The sequence below is a fragment of the Rhinatrema bivittatum genome, chromosome 12 (assembly GCF_901001135.1).
Source record: "Rhinatrema bivittatum chromosome 12, aRhiBiv1.1, whole genome shotgun sequence".
Taxonomy (NCBI): domain Eukaryota; kingdom Metazoa; phylum Chordata; class Amphibia; order Gymnophiona; family Rhinatrematidae; genus Rhinatrema; species Rhinatrema bivittatum.
In genome coordinates, this window is record NC_042626.1 from 39326118 (window position 1) to 39352596 (window position 26479).

General features: G+C 40.1%; 1 protein-coding gene across 7 annotated transcripts in view; it reads right to left on the minus strand.

Annotated features, from left to right (window-relative positions):
- The window catches only part of APLP2 (amyloid beta precursor like protein 2), a 171398-nt gene that overhangs the window by 82632 nt on the left and 62287 nt on the right, over nucleotides 1-26479 (minus strand). For all 7 annotated transcript variants that reach the window (XM_029573900.1, XM_029573898.1, XM_029573896.1 and 4 more), the window contains exons 2-3: nucleotides 17605-17763; nucleotides 7655-7784 (exon numbers count right to left, since the gene is read on the minus strand). In XM_029573900.1, the coding sequence (XP_029429760.1) occupies nucleotides 7655-7784; nucleotides 17605-17763 (289 nt within the window). The remainder of the gene's footprint in view (nucleotides 1-7654; nucleotides 7785-17604; nucleotides 17764-26479) is intronic.

The following is a 26479-nucleotide window of genomic DNA, read 5'->3' on the forward strand; positions in this document are numbered from 1 at the left end:
CTGCTCTACGCAGATTAATAGGCAGAATATTCCAGAACTAGAAGCCAAATACAAGAAGCTCCTTTTACGTGTACTTTCCAATCTGGTATCTTTGTGAGAGGGAATAGTTAATTCTTGTTGGGAGGAGTGAAGGGTTCTGTTGGGATGAGAAGGATGTAAAAGATTTGCGATAACAAACTTTAAATATTAAACATCCTATCAGATTCAGTATTAGACAGGAAACCAGTAACCAATAAAGACCAATAAGAAGCAGGATGGCACGATCAAATTTCTTCCCAAATATGACTTTGGCAGATGTATTTTGTACTAGTTGAAGTCTTCTGGCTAAGCTGGAACAGACTATAATAAAGTATGTTACAACAGTCAATGTGACTAAGAATTAGGGCGTGAGACAGACTTTAATACCACCTGTATCTAGAAATGGCTTGAGTCTTCTAATGAAACAGAAACAAGTAACAATGCCACTTAAGTTGAGAAAGTGAGCTGGGAATCTAAATTAATGCTTATGATGGTAAACACTTCCTTAAGTTGCAAATGTGTTCTGGTCATTATGGGAGCAGGAAGGGAACAGTCAGACTTCCTGGCAAGCTACATAGCCTCTGACTTGTTGGGATTATCTAAAGCTTTAAGAAGTATAGCCAATTTTGCTACCTCTTTGAAGCAGTGATTAGGTTATGGCTCAGTCTGTAGATATTAATTGTACTTCCTTTGTCCAGCTTTTTAAAATTGCCTCTATTCTGGAACAGTGACATGTTGGCTAAAGCTGGATCTCATTTACAGGTGAAGATGTCAGGCAGCACTTTCTATGGCTCATTTCAACACAAAAAAAAATAAAAATCTAATATTCTGAAAAAGCTTGCCCCTTTTTCAAGAGGTAACAGCAAACCATATCAGACTTTTTCACTAACAGCTTGGAAACAGTCAACCATTTGTTCTGCCTTTTCACATACTCAGCAATGCTCACTTCGCATGGATCATCCCCATTGTTCATGTTTATTTCACAGTTCCATTAAAATGCTAATGGTTATGTTTTATCCAGGGGAGGAAAGGCTACAATCTGCTACTGCACTGCAGTCAGTTTCAAATGAAAATCAAGCCAGCACGAAAACAGTACAAGCAGCATAAACTTTGCAAATAATGAAAAATTACACATATTACAAATACAGTATAGAATGTGGATAATAAATATTTTAAGGCAAACCATTTCTAGTTTCTCTCTCAAACTAATTTCTTTATGAGTGCTCACTATCCTAGGTCCAGTTTTAAAGTTTTACCATCATGGTATAAGAAACCCTTTTCAAGAAAAGTCTATCTTCTAATGTAACTGAACCGTGCCTCAGAGTTGGCACTTTTTTTTCCTGCTCTTCCTTCCTCACCTCTTTTCCCAGTTGGATTATTCGGTTATCCAATGCAACCACTGGATCTTAACCCATATTTTTTTTACACCTGTTTATTAATTTTAAGTCAATATACAACCCTGATATACACCAGAACATGACAGATCCCACCATATTCAAAAGATAGATCAGTATCCATTTCATACCTGTATCAGTAAATATTACAAATCAGCAAATGGAGTTATTGACTATTCCTTACAAATGAAGTACAATTTTGAGAGCATGTAAAGCTGAGCTAATTTGTATAAGGTATAGAGGACTCCATAGGATAAACAACATTTATTACATAAATATCTTCCTAGATTTTAGTATTTGACAAAACTCCCTCTTTTCATATTCTGAAAGCTACAAAATCTTTACTGCTCTTTTTGATCTTCTTGCCCTGGCTATGGGCCCCAATAGGAAAAAAAAAAAGTTGCTTACCTGTAACAGGTGTTCTCTGAAGACAACAGTTCACTAACATGGAATACTTTTCTGAAACTTTCTAGCAAATATTTGAAGAACCTTCTGAACATGCATGGCACTACCCATTTCACCATGGCATGCCTCAGTTTGGTAGTTAAGTTAATGAGTTCAAATCTAGAAGGAATAGGGAAGATGCGTGTGATTGATGAACTTCAGATTTCACAGAAAACCTGTTACAGGTAAGCCATGTTATTTTCCCTAAAGACAAGCAGTTCATCTAGTCACACAGATGAAACTTTCTAGCTAAAGGATGTCTTCAGAATAATTTTGGTGGAAACAATTTTTTTTTTTCGCAATATTTATTTATTTTATTTAAACACTTTTATATACCGACGTTCATAGGCATATCACATCGGTTTACAGATAAGGTGATAAATATATTGCAATTGAGAGGGAAGTATAAAGTTACATGTAACAGGAGTATACAGAACTTGGAAGAGTTGTAGAAAAATGGTCAGGTGACCTAGGCAAGAGGATTTTAACTAGATAGAACCATAAATATAAAACTATATATATAATATACCTGTACTAATTAAAACTGAGGATAAGAAATTATGGCTGAGAGGGTGGAATCTATAAATATACCTGAAGTGACTAAGCAGTTATACAAGGATATGAAGTTCAAGGCAGTAATGCAAGGGTACGAAATTAAAGGCAGTTATAGAAGGGAATGAAATTACAATGCGGTTATACAAAGGATATGCAACCAAGATTCAATTTAGGCGGGATCTGGGGAGGAGGGATGGGCTAAGGTGGTACAGGAGATGGGGTACCGGGAGGAACAGGGAAGCAAGGAAACTAGGGCAGGTAAGTACAAAATAGCACAACTGTCTAGGTTTGATTAGCGTCAGGGTATGCCTGCTTGAAGAGCCATGTCTGGAGTCCTTTTTTAAACTTGTACGAGGATGGCTCTAGGCGGAGAGAGAGTTCCAGAGGGAGGTGCCGGCGATCGAGAAGGCTCTCTCTCTGGTGAGGGCCAGGTGAGCAATTTTGAGAGATGGGGTGTGTAAGGCGCCAGCAAGGGCAGTTCTGGTGGGGCGCTCAGAGGATCGGAAAACGTGGCATTTCCTCTAGCCAGGGGAAATTATGTTTGTATAATGAACTGTGTAGGATGGAAAGGGTTTTGTATTGAATACGGAAGATGATGGGGCAGCCAGTGCAGATCCTTTAATATGGGGTTTATGTGGTCCCTTCTACGGGTATTGGTTATCACCCTGGCCATGGTGTTTTGCAGAATCTGGAGGGGTTTGTTCGTGGAGGCAGGAAGGCCCGGGAGGAGGGAGTTACAGTAGTCCAGTTTAGTGAGCATGCTTTCACCTGGCTACACCAACTTCAGGAGTTAGTGTATCCTGCTCCCTCTCTTGCCTTATTTAAAATCACATCTAAAATCCACTTATGAGGCTTTTTAAATCAAACTGATTATCCTGCTTACAACAATTTTAACCATTTTCTTAATAAATGAATGTTACTTTTGCCCTTTAGGTCAGTCTTAGACTATAAACTCTGAATCTGTACTATTCTAAGGTTTGATATACTGCTATGCGCATTGATAACAGGCAAGTTTTAAGAGCAACCCAAGGGGGTCATTTACTAAGCTGGGATATTTTATCACAGAAGAGTGCCAAAATATCATTGGGGGGCTGTTCCCACAATATTTTCTATATAAATGCCCTCCTCATTTTATCTCTTTGACAGCACCTGACCCCTCAACACTCCCTTCCCTTAAACCCAACCCATCCTTAGAAATGCTTATGCTATGTCCTTTTTACTGTAAATATTTTGATACTATATATACCTTGAATTGTTTGACAAGCTTTTCACTCAGTTACTGTTCTAAATGTTAGTTCTTAGCTGTTTGAATTCCAGTTCCCTGTAAAGTCTTTTGCTTTTTGTTCTGTGTAAACGGATGTGATATTCCCATCGAATGTCGGTCTATAAAAATGTTAAATAAATATTTTGCCTCTCCAACAAAATACTGCAGCAGCTTGTCCTGCTGGCGTCATCAGCACGACCTGACTAGTTGGACACAGATAGTCACCAACTATACAGGCAAGCGTCACTCTCCTCTTATAGTTTATATACTTTTTGTGGACCAGGTCCTTACAAATGAGAATCTTGCCACCCCCTTGAATCCACCAGAGCTTGACTGGAAACTTCATCTACCTGCATCAAGAACTCCTTAAGCCCCATATGAAGAAGCAGGGATTAGTTTGTAGATTAATAAAAGTGAAACTATGGAATGTGATGAGATGGGTAGGGCCAGAACCAGGTGGTTGCCCTTGTCTCAGGGTAAGCAATGTTCTCTGCTTCTTCCAAGGGTTGGGGGGGCATAAACAATCCATGCAACTATTGGCTCTGTTCAGTTTCCTCAGGGAAGCCAGACTTGATGTACACTGCCAGTTCTGCTCTGCTTTCTCAGGTCCCAGTAAAAAGGTTCTGGGTTGTTCTGCCAGAAATTAAGCCAAAAAAAAAAAAAAAAGAGGTTGAATTGGCACAAGTTTGAAAGTTAAGAGCCGTAGTGCCAATCAAAGCCAGGGCTTGAAGCCTTGACAATTGGCACTGCTACTCAAGTTTCAAACATTTTGTTTAATAAACAAATTACAAAAAAAAAAAAAAGTCAAGGCACAATAAAATGTGCATCACGTTACAAAAAATAGCAATACAATGCATTTTCCCAGAACTGTAAGTGAATATCAAATAAAAAGGGTAACATGACAACAGAAATCTGTAACTATCCTGTTTTTACCCCCTCCTCCAGTATAATTCCCCCCCCCCCCAATCCCTAGACTACCTCTCAGCTGTGGTAAGAAATAAACGCCACATTTGCAACCCTACCTCTCCTCTCTTTTCCTCCTTAGTTGAAGTATCGCTAACACTGATTCTCCCACCATCTAAAGTATGGACCCCACATTTTATGGAAACAGGGGAGAATATTATGAATCTGAGCTGTCAGTCTATACATAGTGTACAAAGCAGTGAGTCTGAGGTAGACATTTAATTTCTGGGGAACGCCAGATTTATGCCAAGCAGCCAACTCACATTTTGCTGCCACAAGTATAAATTGAATCAGATGACAAAGCTGCTCTTCAACTGAGCAGAGATCTATAAAGAGTAATAATAATCTTGAATTTCATTCAAGCCTGCATCCCGTAACCTCAAAAATGAAATCCAAGATTATCCAATAGTTAATCACTTTAGGGCACTCCCACCAAATGTGATAAAAGTGACCTAGCTCCCCCCACACGGTCACCAACACCCGGTCATTCCCAGAAACATTTTAGACAATCTGACTGGAGTGAGGTACCAGTGGTACAGCAATTTATAACTTTTTTTTTTTTATTACTCGAGGACATCAGACATTTGTTAGTTATTTGATAAGAGGTCCCAGTCAGATAGCTCAAGTTGCACATTCATATCCTTTTCCCATGCTAACACATTTTTAGGTTTTATAGCAACCTCTCCCAATACCATAAACATTTTAGAAATGGCTTTATGCATTGCAGCCACTCTGGAACAGTATACTTCAAACTGATTTATTCCTATGCAAGACTGACATAACCCTCTTAGACGTAAAGGAGGACAGTTGCAGAAAAACAAATCTGTCCTCTGTGAAAGGGTATAATTGAGAAATTACTTTAAACGAGTAAACAGAACTCTCATCCCACACCTGCTCCAGCCTAAATCCCCATGAGCTCCAGAAATTTATAGTTGACTTCTCCATGCCTGGGGGAAACAAACTATTGAGTAAGAAGGAAGAGTGGGACCAAAGTGAATAATCCCCTACTAATTGTTTCCTATACTGTTCCCAGATGGCAAGCGTGAGCTGAGAAAAAGAAGCCCTCCACAAAAGTATGGAATTACTGTCATGTGACCAAACAAGGTGTTCCAAAGAGGGTAACTCCACAAGATGCTGCTCTATCATAGCCCACATCTTGTGCATGGGCAGACCCATGCCATGCAAAGATGGCTCGTAACTGGTAGAGTGAGCATACCAGATGAGAGAGAACTTCTCTCCATGTACAGCCATTTCAGGGGGTAGCATTGGGGGTTGGTGTCAAGAGAAGATTGCAGCTTCAAGAATTCTCCAGCTCTTCAAGTAATTTCTCAAAGGAAATCAGCACTAATGAACCTTCTCCTTCCATAGGCCCTCGATACAGTTTCTCAACTCCATGCTCTAGCATTCAGAATTTATTAGCTAGGAGAATGAGTCCTGTTTCATTCTCTGGGCCTACATACATGCTTCAGCACAGAGGCAATCAAGGCCTTTATTGGCAGCGTTATGACTCCAGTATTCAATGCTTCTCTATGGTCCTTATGCTTCTTTAGCACTAGCATGGTGGAGCTAGACTTAACGTTTTCCACATAAAACCACAGCCTTGCCAGAACTCAATGGCCCTCAACGACAATCTGAAGCAACACTGCAGAGGGACCCACCATAATGCTGACCCAAGCATTTATAAGTAGGTTTTATGATCAATGATGGATATCTGACCACAGTGTGGGTACTTCTCAGAGCTGCTGGTCTTCTGACACTTTCAGAGAAGTTAATGATGCAAAATCGAAGGAAGCAAAAATTTACACAAAATGATTAGATAACTCAAGGGGGAAAAAAAAAAAGTGGAGGCAGAATTCAGGAAGTCTGTCAGAAGATGCCATTAAAAGCACCTACTGATAGGGGCAAAAAAAAAAAAAAGAGGGGGGTTTCAATGGTTTTTTTTAAAGATATGAGAATTAAGGCACACATAGAAATATACAGCCTAAGAGGGGAAGCTGGAAAAGCACAGCAAAAATCAGTCGCCCGAGAAGTGAAAAACAGAGTGGAACTCTGAAATGTGACCACTAGTAATGGAAAAAGAAACTGAGGTACATCATATGGCCACAGAAATGCTGAAGCTGCCATACATGTCCATAGTGGTCTTCAAGTCTTTGCTGGAAAACTCTAGAAAAGTGTCCATGTTGGTTCTAGATGACATTACCTATTTGTGGGACTAGGTGAAGTCCCAGTCTTTAGAGAAATATTCTGCAATTAAAGTACACAACTTGTTTATCCCATCATAATCGCTTGGTTTTGCTTCGTTACATTTTATCATAAGAGGATGTGCATCCTAAGTTATACCATAACAATTTTTCGGTAGAACAGGCAAGTTCAAGACTCACTACCTTGTCAAAAAATAAATAAAAAAAAAACTCATGACCAGGGACCCAACTTTAATCATGTTTACAAAAAGCCATGACTATGCAAAAAGCAGATTCCCCAGCAGAAAGACAGCTTGTGCAGGGGGCCTCTTTCCCATCCATGGACCTGCTCCCAAACCTCTCACTACCCAACTTTCCCAATGGCAAACAATGCCTGCTTGTGTCCCTCCTTCCCCAGACAGGAAGAAGTGCACTTAACCTACCTATGTCTTACCCCAATGGGCTTCAGTCTAGTGGTTTGAACCATGAAGGGCTCCCATGCTTCAAACCACAAGACTGAAGCTGACCGAGGGAAGAAAATACAGAGGCAGGCAAGCAAGCTGTTCTGCCAGTCAAGGGAGAAAGAGATGCAAGCACTGAGGTCCAAGAGGAAATCAACTGAAAAAACTGAGAAGAAAGCAACTTTTGGAGGTGGATAAGGAAGAACAGAGGAGCCAATCTTGGGGAGGGGGAAGGAAGGCAGTAGCAGCAAATGAAATAAAAATCCCTTTCAATGCCCCCCCCCCCCCCAATGAAATTTCCAGCAGGGAGCCACAATAAACATGCTGGAACCTGCTTATGAACCTTCACCAAGAGCATCGCAGTTATGCACGTACCAAGACACTTGTAGGGAACAACAATGTGGGAATGGCCCTTGCACTGCTTCTTTCCTTTTTTGCACCAGTTATCAACACTGACAGGTTGGTTTGCTTCCACAACATTTGTGATCTGAAGTTCTGGATACACCTTAAAAAGAAAAACAAAAAACAAAACATTCAACAAATAGCCACATGAGAATTTCAATGACCTCACATTTCATAAAAGCAGACCAAATGATATTTTTCAGGATATAAATTCTTTATTGGAGAGAAAGTAACTATAAACTTTGAATTCTAAAACCTGCGCCCTCTTTCCCCAAATCAGTGATCCAGAGGGGCCATAGATGTGTATTTAGGATATGTCCAGTAGGGATGTGAATCGTTTTTTGATGATTTAAAATATCGTCCGATATATTTTAAATCATCAAAAATCGTTAGAGGCGATATAAAATAGGACTTCCCCCGATTTATCGTCAAAAATCGTAAATCGGGGGAAGGGGAAGGGGGAGGGCGGGAAAACTGGCACACTAAACAACCCTAAAACCCACCCCGACCCTTTAAAATAAATCCCCCACCCTCCCGAACCCCCCCAAAATGTCTTAAATTACCTGGGGTCCAGTGGGGGGGGTCCCGGTGTGATCTTCCACTCTCGGGCCACGGGTGCGATGATAGAAATGGCGCCGGCGCTACCTGACAGGGCAAAGGTAGCGCCGGCGCCATTTTGGTTCCGGTTTTCCCGCCCTCCCCCGATTTACGATTTACATGATATTTAAAAAAACAAAACCGCGACGATCCGATTCCCTCCCCCCCCAGCCAAAATCGATCGTTAAGACGATCGATCAAACGATTCATATTTCTAATGTCCAGTGAAAGAATTTGCTATATCCAACAAATTAAACTGGTCAAGATATCTAAACTTAATTTAACATACTGTAAATGGAAAGAAAACCCAGAGAGTAGTTCTACTTGGCATGTAAGATACCATATTAACAATGCAAATGACATGTAAGAAAATTAAAAAAAAAAAAAAAAAAAAAAAAAAGATTAATTAGCCTGACAGAATCCTGAGGATGAAATAATAAATCTAACAAAATTACACTAATATGAATGTATTGTTCAAAGCTTTTAACCATATTTTATGCATACTTTTGCTAAAACTACTGTATAATTGTTAGTTGCAAATTAATATAAATCCTCTCAAAAGAAAAATGCTCTCAGAATCTGAGACATTTCTGGTATTGAGCAGTGGAAATATAGGACAAGGATACAGCATGCATCTGCCTTAAATTAGTACATTTAATTCCTACAGATTAATTTTATCCCTTGGTCAGTTTTAAACTAGTAAAACTAAATATACTTAGATCAAAAGTATTTACATAGGTTTCTCACTTTTAAACTGAGATTACCATGTTCATTAAAGTACCAGTACTTACCTTTACCCTCATCTATCGTTATAACACTCTGGGCATCACAAAAGTTCTTCCATAAACAATTATGATTATGGCATCAAATGAAAAATTGTAGGATGTGGAGAATCAGTAGTATAAGGGCTAACTGTATAAGGGCCAACAGTCTTTTGGGCCTGGCCAGTTCAAAAAAAGCTGTTAAAGCAATATCTTGGGCCCTAATGAAAAACTGACAGTTAACCTTGCACACACAGCTTTTTGGGAATCTTGCATATCTGGAGGACAGACTTGAACTTAGTTGGCAAAACATCCAGCAACAGTGATGGCAACTGCATCAGGGGATGTGGGTGAGATAGAAGGGACTTTCCAAGGATAGATAGGAGAACAGAGAACAATGATATGGTGTTAGAACTGCATAGATTAATAGTTTACACATAGCTGCAGTAGAACAAAAAGTATTAAAAAATGTGATTAGGAGCTTAGTCTGTGGGAAAGTACTTTGGCCTCGATATGTACTGCAGACTGTCAGAAAAGCTTTCCCCAGTAAGAGAATTGCTAATCAACTGATTGCCTGTTATTGGTTTGTTGGTTTTTTCATACTATATTATTTAATTTATATACTGTCTGACAATCAAGACTGTGTACATAGTGGTTGTATGATATACATCAAAAATTGTCAGTTAAGCCTCTTTAAAAAAAATTTAAACGCATCAAAATAAACTAAGATGCATTGTAAAAATTAAAATGACTTTAAGATACGATAATTTAGAGTAGTATGTAATATAAAATCTAATATTAACTTTAAAAAATAGCACAAATTTAATATCAATAAAATATAAACACAGAATAAAATAATGTAACAACCATCATGAACACACATTTAGTTAAATATAATATGCCTATATTGCTACACTAATTATCTTTTATTAGTCTTATTGTAGAAGGTAATTCAACTTAACTGTCTGTTAATTGATTAATGGTTGGGTATTGGTTAAATTATAAGCCTGTTTGAACAGTAGTGTTTAAGCTTTTAAATATTTTTGTCTTTCTGCACTGCATAGAAGAAAGAAAATATTAAAGAGATTGAATCCAGAGTTTTCTCTTCCTTTCTGGTGTGTGGTTAGCTAGGTTGCCATGATACTCAGGGGAGAAGCACCCTAAAGGTTCAGCTAAACAGGCAGCCTCTGTGATAAATAACCTAACAGGGCAGCTGAACAATTGGTGACCCTGACGTGATCAGTGTCTGAAATTTTATTTTGTCGGACTACTGGTTGAGGCGACTGGAGTTTGGTTTGGTTTTAGGTTATGCCCAGAAGAAGTTTTGCTGTCTGGAGGGATACCCGCTCAGATGTCGCAGAGGTGAGCCAGCTGAAGAATCCCAAGAAGGATTGAGGACATCATTTGTGAGCATTTGTATATTCTCTTATTTAGAATATTAGATTAGTGAGTTGTGTTACAGAATAGGCTTACAAAGATATTAAAGTGAAAAATGTCTATGGAGACACCCTTTGACATTGTATGCAAAGAAAATCCTGTACATGAAAAGGAAATATGGGTTTATTGTACTAAATGGGTCAAATAGCTAAGAGCGCACTGTTAGCCTGCTCTTGGACACGCGATTTCCCTTACCCCTTATTCAGTAAGGGGAGGAAAATGAGCATCCAACCCGCGGCACCTAATAGCGCCCTCAACAGGCAAATGCATGTTCATGGCCCTATTAGGTATGCCACGGGATACAGAAAGTAAAATGTGCAGCCAAGCCACACATTTTACTTTCAGAAATTAGCGCCGACCCAAAGGTAGGCGCTAATTTCTTCCGGCACCAGGAAAGTGCACAGAAAAGCAGTAAAAACTGCTTTTCTGTGCACCCTCTGACTTAATATCATGGCAATATTAAGTCGGAGGTCCCGAAGAGTAAAAAAGTTAAAAAAAAAAAAAAAAAAGAAAAAGAAAAATTTGGATTCGGCCCGTGGCTGTCGAGCCGAAAACCGGATGCTCAATTTTGCCGGCATCTGGTTTCTGAGCCCGTGGCTGTCAGCAGGCTCGAGAACCGACCCCAGCAAAATTGAGCGTCGGCTGTCAAACCTGCTGACAGCCGCCGCTCCTGTTAAAAAGGAGGCACTAGGGACGCGCTAGTGTCTCTAGCGCCTCCTTTTGCCCGTTTTTACCGCCGGGCCTAATTTAAATACAGAATCGCGCGCACCAGCGAGTGGCCAGTGCACATGCCGGGAGAGCAGGCATTTGCTCGCTCTCCCATGGACGTTACTGTATCAGCCTGCTTGTTAGAGAATACAAAGAAAGGAGTTACATTATTGAAGCATTTGCAATTTTTTTGACTTGTGGCAGGAACAGCAGCAGAAAGTCAGACAGGCATTAGAGCAAACTGTTAAGGGGCAGGGAGTTAAGTCACCTTATAAAGTGGAAAATCCAGTCCCTACCAAATCAACAAGGCTGTATTCCGTAATTAATGAACCCGCTCCTGAAGTCGTGGATGGCTCCAAACCTTTTTTTTTTTTAGATGAAGCCAGGAAAGAAAGAAAATGTTGTGACTCCCTTCCCCACCCCAGGATAAGATTTTACAATGGCAAGTTTCATACCCAGCATGAAGCTTTCACATCTGAAGTTGCCCATTTAAGTGCCCAGAATGAGATTTTTAAAGTCTGAACTTAAACATTTACATGAACAGCTTCTTACCATGAATGAGGCTTTACGGCCTGAGATTCTCTTTAATTGACCAGTTGCTTGATAAAGATAATGAGTTGGCAATCCTGAGGGACTGTTGGGTTTATTCCTGGACAGACGGTGGGATTGGCTGACCCCATTTTCCCTATACTCTCTGTAGCAAATCCAGTATTTGCTGAAGCAGTGTAGTATCTGGATAATTTGAAATTCTTATCTATAGGAGCACTGGAGTCTCCTCTCCTGCCTGTGAGGGGTTAAATCAGCTTTCCTCTGAATCCCTGACATTTTTAGATAGCACGGTGATTTGTTACTTTTGTCTGGGCATTCCAGTTCCCCAGGCTGTGAAACAATCTTGTTTGGCTCTGTGTTAAAGATATTTTTCTCCTGCTTTGTTTGCGCTTGTTCTGCACATGGCTTTTGTGATGCTGATCCTTTCTAATTTGCATTTTTTGCCTGCCACTGTTCTAATACCTTCTGAGAGTGAGTCACTGGATTTTATACTCCATCTGGTGTTTTGTGAAATCTTTGCTGTCCTGCGAAGCGTGCTTTCCTAGTCCAGTGCTGATTTTCTCACTGGCAGAATGCGTCCCCCCCCCCCCAAAAAAAAAAACAAATTCACAGTGCCTGGTATAGGGGGTGTAAGTGATCCACCAGAGTTTAAGATAGCATAGGACGAATGGCATTTTGAATTCTCTTCTGGAATTCAGGCAGCATGGACATGCACACATACTGTTGTAACTATTAACCCTTCATTGATGCTGGTATTCCTGAGCCATGGTCCAGTCTGGAGTTTTCAGATGCTCTGCCAATGAAGCGTGCTGCATTCCAAGGAGAGGGGAAGGGGTGGAATTTGCCTCCACCTGTCACCACAGGAAGGAGGGCCAATCCAAAGTAATTCTGTTTCCTCATTTAGTTTAGACATAACTAATTTCACTTGTTTAAAAAATAAAAAATCAAAGATCTGTTTTAATTCTGAGTTTTTCTTTGGATCCAAATTCTTTTTAGATCTACCTTTTTTTTAGCTCAAATGTTTGCTATTTGATGTTCTGTGCTTGTCAGAACCCATTTTGTGTGTCATTAGGATAGTATAATGAATCCACTTGTGCCATCAGTTCAGAGAAATACATGTGTCATGGTCTCTATGTAGTGTGACTGGATGAATGAGCACCTAGGTTGCTTTTATCTGAATATTGTGTATTTCATAGAAAAAGTGGGGAAACAAAGAAGGGATTGGATATTATGTAGCTGCTTCTTTGAACTATGACCAAACAATATTGGATATCCATATTGGTGTATACTGGGATTATTACATACAAGAAGTTATCAATGTTTATTCTAGAGTGTTTTATTTACTTATCAGTTTTTATTCATCTCATATCAGGTATTAATCCATAAACACGAACATCTGAATTAGTGATGAGTGCACAGAGGCTATACTTCAAGGACAGCTTCCAAAGTGCTGTGCCGTGAGACTTGTACACATGTCATTGACCTCATAACTTGAAATCATCCCATCCTTTATCCTTCATATTATGGACTGAATTTCTCCCAATTTGTCTTCATGAGGTTTTTTTTTATTCCATTTCCTAGGGGTGGGCTTACATACATACATATATATATACATACATATACATATAAACAGGGTCTCTCTGGCATATGATCATCATGATGAAATATTCTTGATATGCTTAGCTAATACCTAGTCCCATTGCAGATGCTTCTATTTTGATTCTTATCTTGATGAAACAGTCTGAATTGATGCAGTTTTATTGCTCCATAGTTGCTTTTCTCTGTGTTACTGGTTCTGTAGAATATGCTAACTGTACATTAATCTGACACCCAGATAGTAATTTGTTTTGTAGAAAGAACTAGAATAGATTTTTAAAACATGAATTTGTTGGGGAATGATGTGTTACAATGGTACCCTCACTGTCTTTTCCTATGGACACTAATGTAATGATTCTCTTGTAAATGAGTGGCATTGCTAAGCATTCTATTTTTCTTCCTGGGGTGGGTATTCTGATTTTTGCTGGAAAATGCTACTGATGGGGTTGCCCCTAATGGTATTATTGCCTTATTAGGCAATTATTTTATTTGTGGGAACATTGCTTCTCAATCCCTACCCACAATATTAATCAATTAAGAACATAAGAACATGCCATACTGGGTCAGACCAAGGGTCCATCAAGCCCAGCATCCTGTTTCCAACAGAGGCCAAACCAGGTCACAAGATAATAACAGTGGCTATTTTCTAAGTCAACTTAATTAATAGCAGGAATGGACTTCTCCAAGAACTTATCCAATCCTTTTTTTAAACACAGCAACACTAACCACATCTGCTGGTAACAAATCCCAGAGTTTGAGTTGAGTGAAAAAGAACTTTCTCCGATTAGTTTTAAATATGCCACATGCTAACTTCATGGCGTGCCCCCTAGTCTATTATCCGAAAGAGCAAATAACAGATTCACATTTACCTGTTCTAGACCTCTCATGATTTTAAACACCTCTATCATATCCCCCCTCAGCCGTCTCTTCTCCAAGCTGAAATACTCCTTTTGCAGACATGTAAACTTACTCCGATCTGGAAGAGATGTGTCTCCTCTTGATGGGCAATGCCCCGAGTGGACCTACATTACCTGATTTGTGTGTGTTGCAATTTACAGGTGGAAAATCAGCAAATAACTGCCATGTGAACTGTCGCGCCACCCTACTTATTTCCGCATATTGTCATCACGTGGGGTGTTTACTAAAAGAACTTTACACACAAAACTTGGAAGGATCCCATATACACTGGACCTTTCCGGATTGAGGCCACAGATTCCTACTGCTCCCAATACTTGCTGGAGACACAGCTTGGACTCACTTATCAGATATTCGGCCCTGTCCATTTGTTCCACATGGGTAGTGAACTGTTTTGGCCTTTTACTTCTAAAGGGCTTGAAGTTCTTGTGTTATTTTCTTTTTTCTGCTTCATTATCCTTTTGCTTTTTTTTTTTTTTAAGTTTGATATTTGTTTTGATCATACTGCAATTCTGAAACTTGTTTCTCTGCATTCCACTTATGTTAATTTGTGTAGCTACCTCTGAAGGTGCTTTGCTTTCTGAAAATAGTATCATCAAGTATGTCACTCTAACCTCTAACCTTTATTTTTCATGTTACCGAATGTTGGGTATGTATGAAACACTGTCTATTAATGTCAGAATGATTTATTCAGCTTACCCGCCGACCCCAACTCAACTTATTAATGTACCTTGGGCAATATATTCTTGGGATAATTGTTCCCTACCTATATCCAAATACTACCTCATTTTACTGTATGCCCCACCACCAAGGTTTATGTTTGTTTCTCTCATTGGGGTAATGTTTCTTTTTTTGCATAATTCATCCCAAAGTTGTATTTAGACTTGTATTTAGACTCTTATTCCTAACAGTTGGAGATCCCATAACTGTACCACTAAATTAGGGATTTGAGGCATTTTATGCCTAACTCCAAGTCACATATCTTTTAGATCCAAGAGGGAATAATGACAGCCCCAAATTTAGACAGAGAAACAGTATTTTCATATTTAACCCCTTTTGCTGGTTATTCCCACATTTTTTTTTTTTAAATGACCATCTAGACATTACTAAAGGTTTTGGCTCCCATAGAATGACTGTCCTAGTGGGTCAATATTTCATTTGTGGTACCAAGGCTTATAAAGCTTTGTTCAGCTGCACCCATGCCAGTACAAAAGAAACTGTTAAATATAGTTAGGATGGAGAGCAAGAAATGGTCTGAGATATGGACGCACATCTCTCACTTCTGCGGACAGTTTGCAGGAGAAATTGACAAACAAGAAAATAATCAAACCAGAGAAATTTAGTGCACTTACAGAGTAAACTATGTACTTTGCAGTTACAAAAAAAAGAAGAAAGGTGCTGAGGGGAAGCAAAAGTGAAGATTGGTAGAGAGGGAAAAAAACCTGAAGAATTCTAAACAAAAAAAAGCGGAGAAAATATCAGTGAAAGCAACAGTAGTGATGAGCCCTTCATAGGGTATTGGAGGAAATGCAGGCTGCTTTATTCTGTACTGCAAACAGAAGCAACACAATGGCAGGATAAGAGACAGAGGAAGGAGATGTGTTCAATATTCAGGTTCCCCATACAGGGAGGACGTCCCACAAATATGAAATAGCATTTGAAACAATTACCTCCAAACTGAGGCAGTTGCGTGCCTTTTCCTTGCAAAAAAAAATCGCATGGCTCTTGATTATTTCTTCTACTGTAAGGGGAAGTTTGTGGGCTCATACATGACCAGTGTTGCCTGTACGTCAATGGCACCAGTCAGATAGCCCTGGATGCTGCGCGAATGGGGTTTGACCTCACTGCTGTTAAAGGTCCCCAAATAATGAGCTCTTGGATTTCAGATGTAATTTCATGGTTTTCCTCGCAGGGTGGGGGTGGGGGGCGCATTTGGAAAGGTTTCACTTTTCAGTTTTTTGTTCATAGCGTTACTGCTTTGTATTTTTTGCCAAATAAATAGCTTGCTTGTGTTCTGGTGTGTCACCTACCTTGAAACATAGAAACATAGAAATGACGGCAGAAGAAGACCGAATGGCCCATCCAGTCTGCCCAGCAAGCCTCACACATTTTTTCTCTCATTCTTATCTGTTACTCTTAGCTCCTTGTTCTATTCCCCTTCCACCCCCTTGCTCATGAGCAGGTGCGCTCCAATGTGAAGTATGATACTGTGCCACCAGCAGCTGAAAAAAACCCATTCAGCAACGGCTGGATGATTTACACAATCTATCGTCCTGTAAATGTATACTCAGGGCACATCTTGTTCAACGCTTTAATCCATTTTCGTGTTTTGCTTCTGGTCCATGCATTCTAGGGATTTAGATATTAGATATTTGTAGGCAAACTGGAATTGGGTAACTATGCTTTTGGATGCCCTGCTATGCCACCCACTAGCTACCCCACTACCAGAATTTATACCAAGATGAACCCCAGAATGCAGTGCGCCTGCTGTGTGAAAAATCCCTGGTAGGGATTTTTCAAGAAGGATATGCAAAGAGTCAGCAATAAGGGTTAACAGTATAAGAGCTAACAGTTTTTTGGGCCTGGCCGGTTCAAAAAGAGCTGTTATTGCTTTAACTTGAGCCTAATGAACTGCTGACAACCTTGCACACACAGTTTTTTTGGGAATCCTGTATATCTGGAGGACAGACATGAACTTGGTTGGTGAAACGCCCAGCAACAGCGACGGCAACTGCATCAGGGGAAGTAGGCGAGATAGAAGGGACTTTCCAAGGAATAGAGAACAACGATATAGTGTTAGAACTGCATAGATTAATAGCTTGCACATAGCTGCAGTGGAACAGAAAGTGTATAAAAACGAGATTAGGAACTTAGTCTGTAGGAAAATACTTTGGTCTGGCTACATGCTGCAGTCCAGAGAGAGGAAAACAAAAAAACTTTCCCCAGGAAAAGAATTGCTAATCAATTGATTAGCTGTTATTTTTTATACTATATTCTAACACTGCATAGAAGAAAGAAAATTTTAAGAAAGATTGAATCCAGAGTTTTCTCTTCCTTTTTGGTGTGTGGTTAGCCAGCGTGCAATGATGCGCAGGGGAGAAGCACCTTGAAGGTTCAGCTAAGCAGGCAGCCTCTGTGACAAATAACCCCAGCAGGGCAGATGAACAAGTACATCATGAGCAAAAATAATAAACCACTGTAAAATGAAATGCCTCCAATCTCCTCATGGTTTACCCTAATGAACGTGTTATAGCATACTATGGAAGAAATTGGAGCAAAGTGTTTGGGAGGATTTTGATTCCCTACACCGTAATTGCTATCACCGGAAAAAACATGGATCCCACTACAACATCCACTCACCTCTTGACAGTACTGCAGAATTTCTTCTTTCGTTCCAACGCAGCTCTTTGTTCCTGATGGGTCAGGTTCCCATTTCCCAGTTTGTATATTGACATACATATTCAACTTCCCACAAAACATGGCCACCTGAGGCTCTGCCACAGCATTGGCTGCCAGTGCCTGTAACAAAATAGAAAGGATGCGTACTGCATTAATCTACAAAAAATATATAACACAATGGAGCATTTCTTGTGATTCATGAATAAAGTTGTGTGTATCAGATAAATGCAACATTTACAGCAAGCAGAATGGATTATTTCTTATATGTTGACAAATATATAATGAATCAAAATTCAAATGAATTTTCTCATTTTTATCCAAGGGTAAAGAAAATACAGAAATAATTTCACCTCTGCCCCATAGAGAAATTGTAAGACTAGATCTAGGGTCAAACTTATCTAATGCAAACCTGCACTAGCTCTTATAGGACAGTTTTAAAAAAAAAATCATATCATGCAGATATCTGACTATCTAGTCCTACTGGGGCCAACTGAAAATATACATATAAAGTTCTCTTCTCATACTGGACACTTGAGCGATGTTACAGTTCTTTAAATCAATTCAGTGATGCAGACATACTGCCACTGGACAGTGACTTTGCTGTATAACTGAAGGCAAAAGAAGCAAAATACAGAAGATCAAATGGGTGATGTATTCCTCTTTAAAATACACAATCAATGGCTGAGAAATTTTTGGATGTTGTGCCCAGCAGGTATAAAAAATGATATTCCCCTATGCAGGAAAAATCCTCATCTGTTACAGGGGGGACCTGAGTCCAGGAGATCTCCCTGCCTACCACGATGCATCTCCGCTGCATAATAGTGCAACAGTGGTGTGAGTGCTCATGGCAGACGGGCTCTAAGATCCAGTAAAGAACAGAGTGGCTGCCACTCAAAGGCAAAGCCCACTTAGAATGGGGAGTGAAAACAACCCCTTCCCAGAGCAGAAAAATAAGGTGCCAAAAGGGAACCTATTATCACTTCTCAAAAGTCAACAGCCAAATCTCCCATCCCTGAAGGGGAGAGAGAGTGCAACAATAAAAGGGTCATCTCAATCCTGGAAACCCCCTGTTTTAAAGTGGGGCACAGTCGCCAACCTATGTGTTGAAGATTATGGCCACTATGGTAAGTACACATAGGGATGCCAGCAAAAGTGATCTAGTTGGGCCCAGCTTCCCCCGGGGAACCTGCAAGGAGTTGTACTAATTCATGCAGATAAAGGCCCTGACCAGAGAAATGAACCTATGATGGATTGCACCCTGGAAGCTTTCCCATGAAGGAGGCCCAGTACCAGCACAACCCTAGCTACTGCCTCAGACACTCCAGCCAGGAGGGACACAGAATGTTCCCATGCCTGAAACAGCTCACACATCAGGCTAAGAGATTTCCGAGTCCAGCCAGTCGGCTGTTCCCAGCTCTGAACTGGCAATGGACACCACCAATGAAGCATGGGTAAAGCTGCTATACACTCCAGAAGAGAAATCTGTCAAAGCTGGGTCATAAGAAGCTGAGCTCAAGCTCTTCCATTTACCTATTATGCAATATTGAAAGGGGGAACAAGTCATATTATGGTTTACAAAGCATTTTATGATTACATTTTCCATATACTGACTATATGCTATGATCATACTTTCTGCAAATATTGCTACATCACTGTATACACCTCAGTAAGATTATACGCAGATTAGATTCTCAGCATTTTTCACTCTCAACAGGCCCCTAGAGTCAGAAACTTCCAAGTAGCACATTTTCCCAACCACCTCTGCATACTGTATCAAGCATGAGCTTCGGCATAAAAAGGAGTAGCTGGAACAGACTAAACTCCCACAACAGTGGAGAAAAATGAACACAGGCGTATAGAGAAAAGATATGCTGTTACTAGCAACTCAGTTATAATCCAATAGTACCATACCAGGAACTTGATACCCGTTTTGGTCTTATGTACTCCTATGATACAAGAACTGCCTATCAATTCATTGCCAGTTTTTCTAGGACCTTCCACACAATCAATATGTAATAAATCACCAGTGAACTGTTACCTCATATATACTTCATAGATATCAAGACAACAAAATACAATACACTTAGCATATGAAAAACATACAATTAAAACATACATATCTATAAACATTCATAAGAACATGCCATACTGGGTCAAGACCAAGGATCCATCAAGCCCAGCATCCTGTTTCCAACAGTGGCCAATCCAGGCCATAAGAACCTGGCAAGTACCCAAAAACTAAGTCTATCCCATGTTACCGTTGCTAGTAATAGCAGTGGCTATTTTCTAAGTCAACTCAATTAATAGCAGGTAATGGACTTCTCCTCCAAGAACTTATCCAATCCATTTTTAAACACAGCTATACTAACTGCACTAACCATTGTTACTACTAAGAGAAAATGTAATTTGTCCCACATGTTAATGTCTTTAACCTTAGAACAATGGACAATTCAGTGGAACATAATTGGAAATGGTCTTGCAGATCATGCTCCATTTGTGAACATGTGATGTGTATAAAGATGTTTGAACATGAAGCTTTATCCAAGAAATATTTATGATTTTATATACCATCATGCCAAAAGAAGATCACAACGGTTTACAAAAGCAAGATTCATATCATTGGGTAACATCTAAAATATATGTTAATTATAGGGCATGGAAAATCATTTGAGATACATAATTTCTATTCCAGTAGCTTAATATATTGATCATAGAGTTGTCATAATGAACTTTACATCACTCAATGCATTCTTCTAGTATTTATAGTGCTTATAATAAACCTATTGAAATTTTATGTAAGATCATATGCATTTTTGAAGAGCCAGGTACAGTACTTTACATGTCATTCGACCCAAGTAATTTACACAGTAATTTGTCACTGTAGACTAATTGGTCAAACACATAGGGGTAGATTTTTTAAAACTGTGCGATCGCGTACTTTTGTTTGCGCAGCAGGCGCAAACAAAAGTACGCTGGATTTTATAAGATACGCGCGTATCTTCTAAAATCCTGGATCGGCGCACGCAAGGCTGCCAATTTTGGGCAGCCGGCGCGCACCGAGCCGCGCAGCCTGTCTCCGTTCCCTCCGAGGCCGCTCCGAAATCGGAGCTGCCTCGGAGGGAACTTTCTTTCGCCCTCCCCTCACCTTCCCCTCCCTAACCCACCCCCCCCGGCCCTATCTAAACCCCCCCCCACACCTTTATCCATGGATTTACGCCTCCCGGAGGGAGACGTAAATCCACACGCGCCAGTGGGCTGCTAGTGCGCCGAGACTCGACCCGGGGGCGGTTCCGGAGGGTGTGGCCACGCCCCTGAAACGCCCCGGGCCGAAACCACGCCCCCAGTCCCGCCCCCGAAATGCCGCATCATTGGGTCCCGCCCCCCTGACACGCCCCCGACACGCCCCCTTCCAAAAACCCCGGGACCTACGCGCGTCCCGGGGCTCTGTGCGTGCCGGCGGCCTATGGAAAATAGGGGCGCCGGCGCGCAAGGCCCTGCTCGCAAATTACTTTACCCTATCCCGAGAGGGTAAAGTGATTTGCCCAAGGCCACAAGGAGTTACAGCAGGACTTGAACCATAATCTCCTGGTTCAGAGCCCACTGCTCTTACCACTAGGCTACTCCTCCACTTGTTGGCTCTTATGTAATTACATTGCAAGATTTTACATTTTTTGTGATCCGCCAGATTAGCATCAGAAATAGTGATTTTCTGTCTGCTAGTACGGGGGAACAGATTTATTTTTTTTTTTTTTTTTTTTTTAGTGGAAAATCCTACATCACCTTGGACTGAATAGAGAGACTGAGTGGGATGCATTTCTTTGAAGTATTTCAGGTTTTGATATGCAGACAGATTTTGTGATTGGTCAGTGAGGAATTATGTGACAGTATGAATTTCTTTTAAAAGTGGTAAGACGTTTTTTTCCATCATGACCTGTTAAAAGATTGATGGGTGTTTTGGCTGTAGAGTTTGGAAAGGTAGGGTTTTAGTGAACCTGGCGTTCCTTCAGTATATATTCTGTATAAGATGCAGTATATTAATTTTGTTTTTACTGTAGATGCCAGAGTAGATAGGAACTTTAACAGACTGATAGGATAAATTGCAAGAGCTATATGTATCTAAGGAATATTGTTTGAGATAAGACATCTTAACAGTAATAACTATATTCTTTGTTTTGATACAGTGACTAGTTAATTGGTTGAGGCCATTGGACAGTCATTTTTATGTAGAGTGATGGCAAATATATTGTATGGAGTCAGATTTATTCAAGAACATTTTGAGTGTGTGTGAAGATTTTATAGCAGCTATATAAAAAAAGTTAACATGATATGCTGCTTTTAAGATACCCTGCTGATATTTCCAGAAGTCATGCGAGTTCTTATATGTATTTTTATATGAGCTAATATGATAGCAGTGGTCTGCTTTTTTTGAACCAGTGGTCTACCATATTTATCGTCTTTTTATGAGCTTATGTGAGGCTTTGTAATATTACATAGGATCAGGTGTAGCGCAATTACAGATAACTATCCTTGGACTTCAAATGAGACTTCAGTCAGTATAATGGGTGCCAAGCCACGCAATTCTTTAATAGGAAGTTGTATAGAAGTGAAACAAATGTTGGTCCCCTGACACGGACTGTGTTTTGCCACTCCTGCTGCGTCAGAAGGGACAAAAGCCGAAAGCTAGTAAAACCATGTAACGGAAAATGGCAAAGCTTGGAGTCTCCGAACTTTAAAGGCAAAAAAATAAATCAGGAGAGCCCATGGGGTGGACGCTGGTTCATTTGAAGTCCAAGGATCCTTATCTGCAATTGCGCTACACTATCATTTGTGGTTGCTCTAGTGTGTGTACCGCTCCCCCCCCCCCCCCTTTAATTTTGCTGTACGCCTGTTCAGTGCCGCCAGATGACATCACCCACATGTAATTGTTAATTCAGCCTGCTTATGGATGGAAAAATTAGTATTGTTCTCTGGTTCCAGCTCTTTGCTGTATCTGTTGTAAAGACATTTTTACTTATTGAATGTATGAAACTGTAAAACAGTCAAATTAAGTTGAAAATCTACAGTACATATTCATCCTCTAATCACTAATTAAACCTTTATAATGGAGTTGCATTCTGAACAGCACAAGTTTATACATATATATTTATATAGATTAATATATATATATATTTATTTATTTTGCACTTTTATATACCGATTTTCCAATAACAGAGCTACTGATCAATTCAGTTTACATTCTGAACAGAACAATGACAAGTTAATGTCTTACAATGAACAGGTAAAAGTAACTTGGATACAGCTATATGGGGTAATAACATAACATAACGTAAATGCTACAGAGCCTAATGTAGGCTAAAACAAAGAAGCAAGGTATCAATCTGGGAATGGATTTAAGTCTGTTAAGGATTCAAAGAAGGCCTGAGAGTTCTGGATATGATCTATATAGTTCTCTGGGGGGGTTACTAAAGAAGGGTCCTTGGCATGAATAGTTCGGCAGGCTGTTGCTTATGAGAACGCTTGATTGAATAACCAAGTCTTAAGTCTTTTTTTAAATATAGTGGGGCATTGCACTAATCTGAGGTCTGATGGGTCATACATATATGTATGTATATATATATATAATATATATATATATCTATATATCTATATATCTATATATATATATATATATATATATATATATGTATGTATACATACATATATGTATGTATGTCTGATGGTCATACATATATGTGTGTATATATATATATATATATATATACATACACACACATATATGGTATGCATGATATACCTCCTGCCAAGACTGGTCACAGCAACATTTGTACAATGTTTAATTAAAGCCTGTGTTCAGACCATATTTTTTCATGCAAATATGTAATCAGGGAGGCAGCTTCAATACTGCAGTTACAAGTGTCATGACCTAGTGTCGATCAAGTAACGAAAAGGCAAAAGCCCAATGTTTCTAGAGATACAGCAGTCTAATTTACAGATCAACTGAAAGCCATACAGAAACTATGTTCCAACTTTCCTAGCCGTTGGGTAAAGAAGTCTTACATCAATAAGTGCATGGATTAGAGACAGGTGATTGAATCAAACATTACAAAGGTGATTTACAAGCAACCATCTGGTAAAGAAAGAATACAAACCACATTAATACATTTAATAATTTATGCAAGACCAACATACATAGCACTGTTGGAAAAAAAAATATGGTGATGTATATAACATCCTCCTGGAGTAAACTGTGGAGGCTAGAACAATAAAAGACCATAAGAAGGAACAGGATAAGCAGAGTTGAAAAAAAAAAAAAAAGAGTAAAGAAATAGTGTGACCTACCAGCCATGTTGAATGAGTCATTGAGTATTGAGGCTATCAGAATTAATGGCAAAATAGTTGATATGATTTTATTTATTTATTTAAAAGAATTTATATACCACTTTATAAAATTAGTTTTTTGTCAAAGTGGTTTACATTGGAGAAAAATAATAAAAAAGAAAAAGGTAATAAATAAATAAAATTAAAAGTACATAAAATTACTTAATAGCTGGAACAAATTCCAGCTAGAAATAAACAAGTGTTTACTAAAGTAAATAAAAATAAAACTGTTGCCGTGGAACTTTACTAATAATATGGGAGGAAGGGAAGAAGGTAGAGAAGTGACAAAGTGAGTCCGAAGGCTAGGGAACAGATGGAAAACAAAAGGAAGGGGGGGGGAAACGAAATGAAAAATGAAATGAAAAATATGATGGTGGCTGTAAATGAAGTGGTAGAGAAGACTTTATGTTTGTTCTGGAGTAAGAGTTTTAAATGCTAATTGAAAAAGATGGGTTTTGAGTGATTTTTTGAAATGGGAAGGATTTGAAATTAAACGAAGAGGATTGGGAAGGGAATTCCATAAAATGGGTCCAGCTACCGAGAAAGCTCGTTTTCGGGTGACTTCTAGCCTTGCTAATTTAGGAGAAGGGATATCTAGAAGATTTTGGGTAAGAGAATGTAGATGACGGGTAGGTTTGTAAATTCGCAATGATGAGCAAAGCCAGATGGAGGTTAGGTTATGGATCAGGCCATGTATAATAGACAAAATTTTAAATTGTATCCTAAATTTTACTGGGAGCCAATGTAACGATTGAAGGATTGGGGTGATATGGCTGTGTAAAGGGGTCCTGGTTAATATTCGGGCGGCACTATTTTGAATCAATTGAAGGGAATGTAGAGAGGAATCGGGTAGTCCTAGATAAAGTGCATTGCAATAATCTAATCCGGAAAATACTAGTGATTGAAGAATGGTTCTATAGTCACGGTAAAAGAGTAATGGTCGAAGATGTTTTAAAAGTCGCAGTTTATAGAAACAGAAGTCTTAGCAGAAACAGGCACTCACATGGCTAGATCTGGCAGGCAATGCAGGGGACCTAGGAGGCTGAATGTTTGAGCAACAGCCACACTAGTATTAGTGGCAATTTAGATTATTACAAAGTATTGTGGTTAAATATGGGAGGGGTGCTAGATGTGAAGTGGCAGATTTTGTATGTTCATCTGCCAAAGATGGTAGAATACAAATAAGGAAAACATATCTTACCAGTGGTCACATACCTTGGCTATATCCTTAGGGGCGGATTTTCAGAGCCCTGCTCGCCTAAATCCGCCCAAAACTGGGCGGATTTAGGCGAGCAGGGCCCTGCGCGCCGGTATGCCTACATTCAAAGAGGCCTACCGGCGCGCGCAGACCCCGGGACTCGCGTAAGTCCCGGGGTTTTCGGAGGGGGCGTGTCGGGGGCGGGCCCGGTCGTCGCGGCGTTTCGGGGGTGTGTCGGCAGCGTTTTGGGGGCGGGTACGGGGGCGTGGCTACAGCCCGGGGGCGTGGCCGCGCCCGCCGTACTCGCCCCCAGGTCGCATCCCGGCGCGCAGCAGGCCCGCTGGCGCGCAGGGATTTACTTCTCCCTCCGGGAGGCGTAAATCCCCGGAGAAAGGCAAGGGGGGGGCGTTAGAGGATTCCCTCCGAGGCCGCTCTGATTTCGGAGCGGCCTTGGAGGGAACGGGGGTAGGCTGCGCGGCTCGGCGCGCGCCGGCTATACAAAATCAATAGCCTTGCGCGCGCCGATCCAGGTTTTTAGCAGATACGCGCAGCTCCGCGCGTATCTACTAAAATCCAGCGTACTTTTGCTTGAGTCTGATGCGCAAGCAAAAGTAGGCCAAATCGCGCTGTTTAAAAATCTACCCCTTAGTGTAGACAGGAATTACTGAGCAGACTGGACAAACCAGATGGTATTTCTGCCGTAATCTATTTTACTGTATGGTTAAAATTTAAGTTATAATCCACCACGAAAAGTGCAGAAAGAAAGTTGCATAGTCTGACTTTTAAATGTTCAAGTAAATACTTTTATTATTCACAAGTATGGCAACTCCACTGTTTATAAATGATTTACATAGCAAGGGTCCCCCGACACGGACCCGTATTTCGCCAAGGCTGCGTCAAGAGGGACAAGCAATGCTTATACAGCAAGTCTAAAATATAAACATAAAAAAAAGGACTATGTTAAATAAATGGATGTACATACCTACCTACAGTATTTTCAAATCATACAAAATTCTCTCATGTACCGTATATTACTGAAACGATTTGGCAGGGAGCATGTAAGATTTCACATCAAGTGTATTTTTAAAGCACTGAGAAAAGGTGCCAAAACAACGTGGACCAATCAGCATACAGCAGGAGAACAGCCAATCCAGATCAAGGCAACCAAAGCCTAGCAAAATCAAGTAAGGTATGTCCATTCAAGTTCCTTATTGAGTCCGTGAGGTGTTACGGTGTTTAAAGTGTAAATCCACTTCGGCT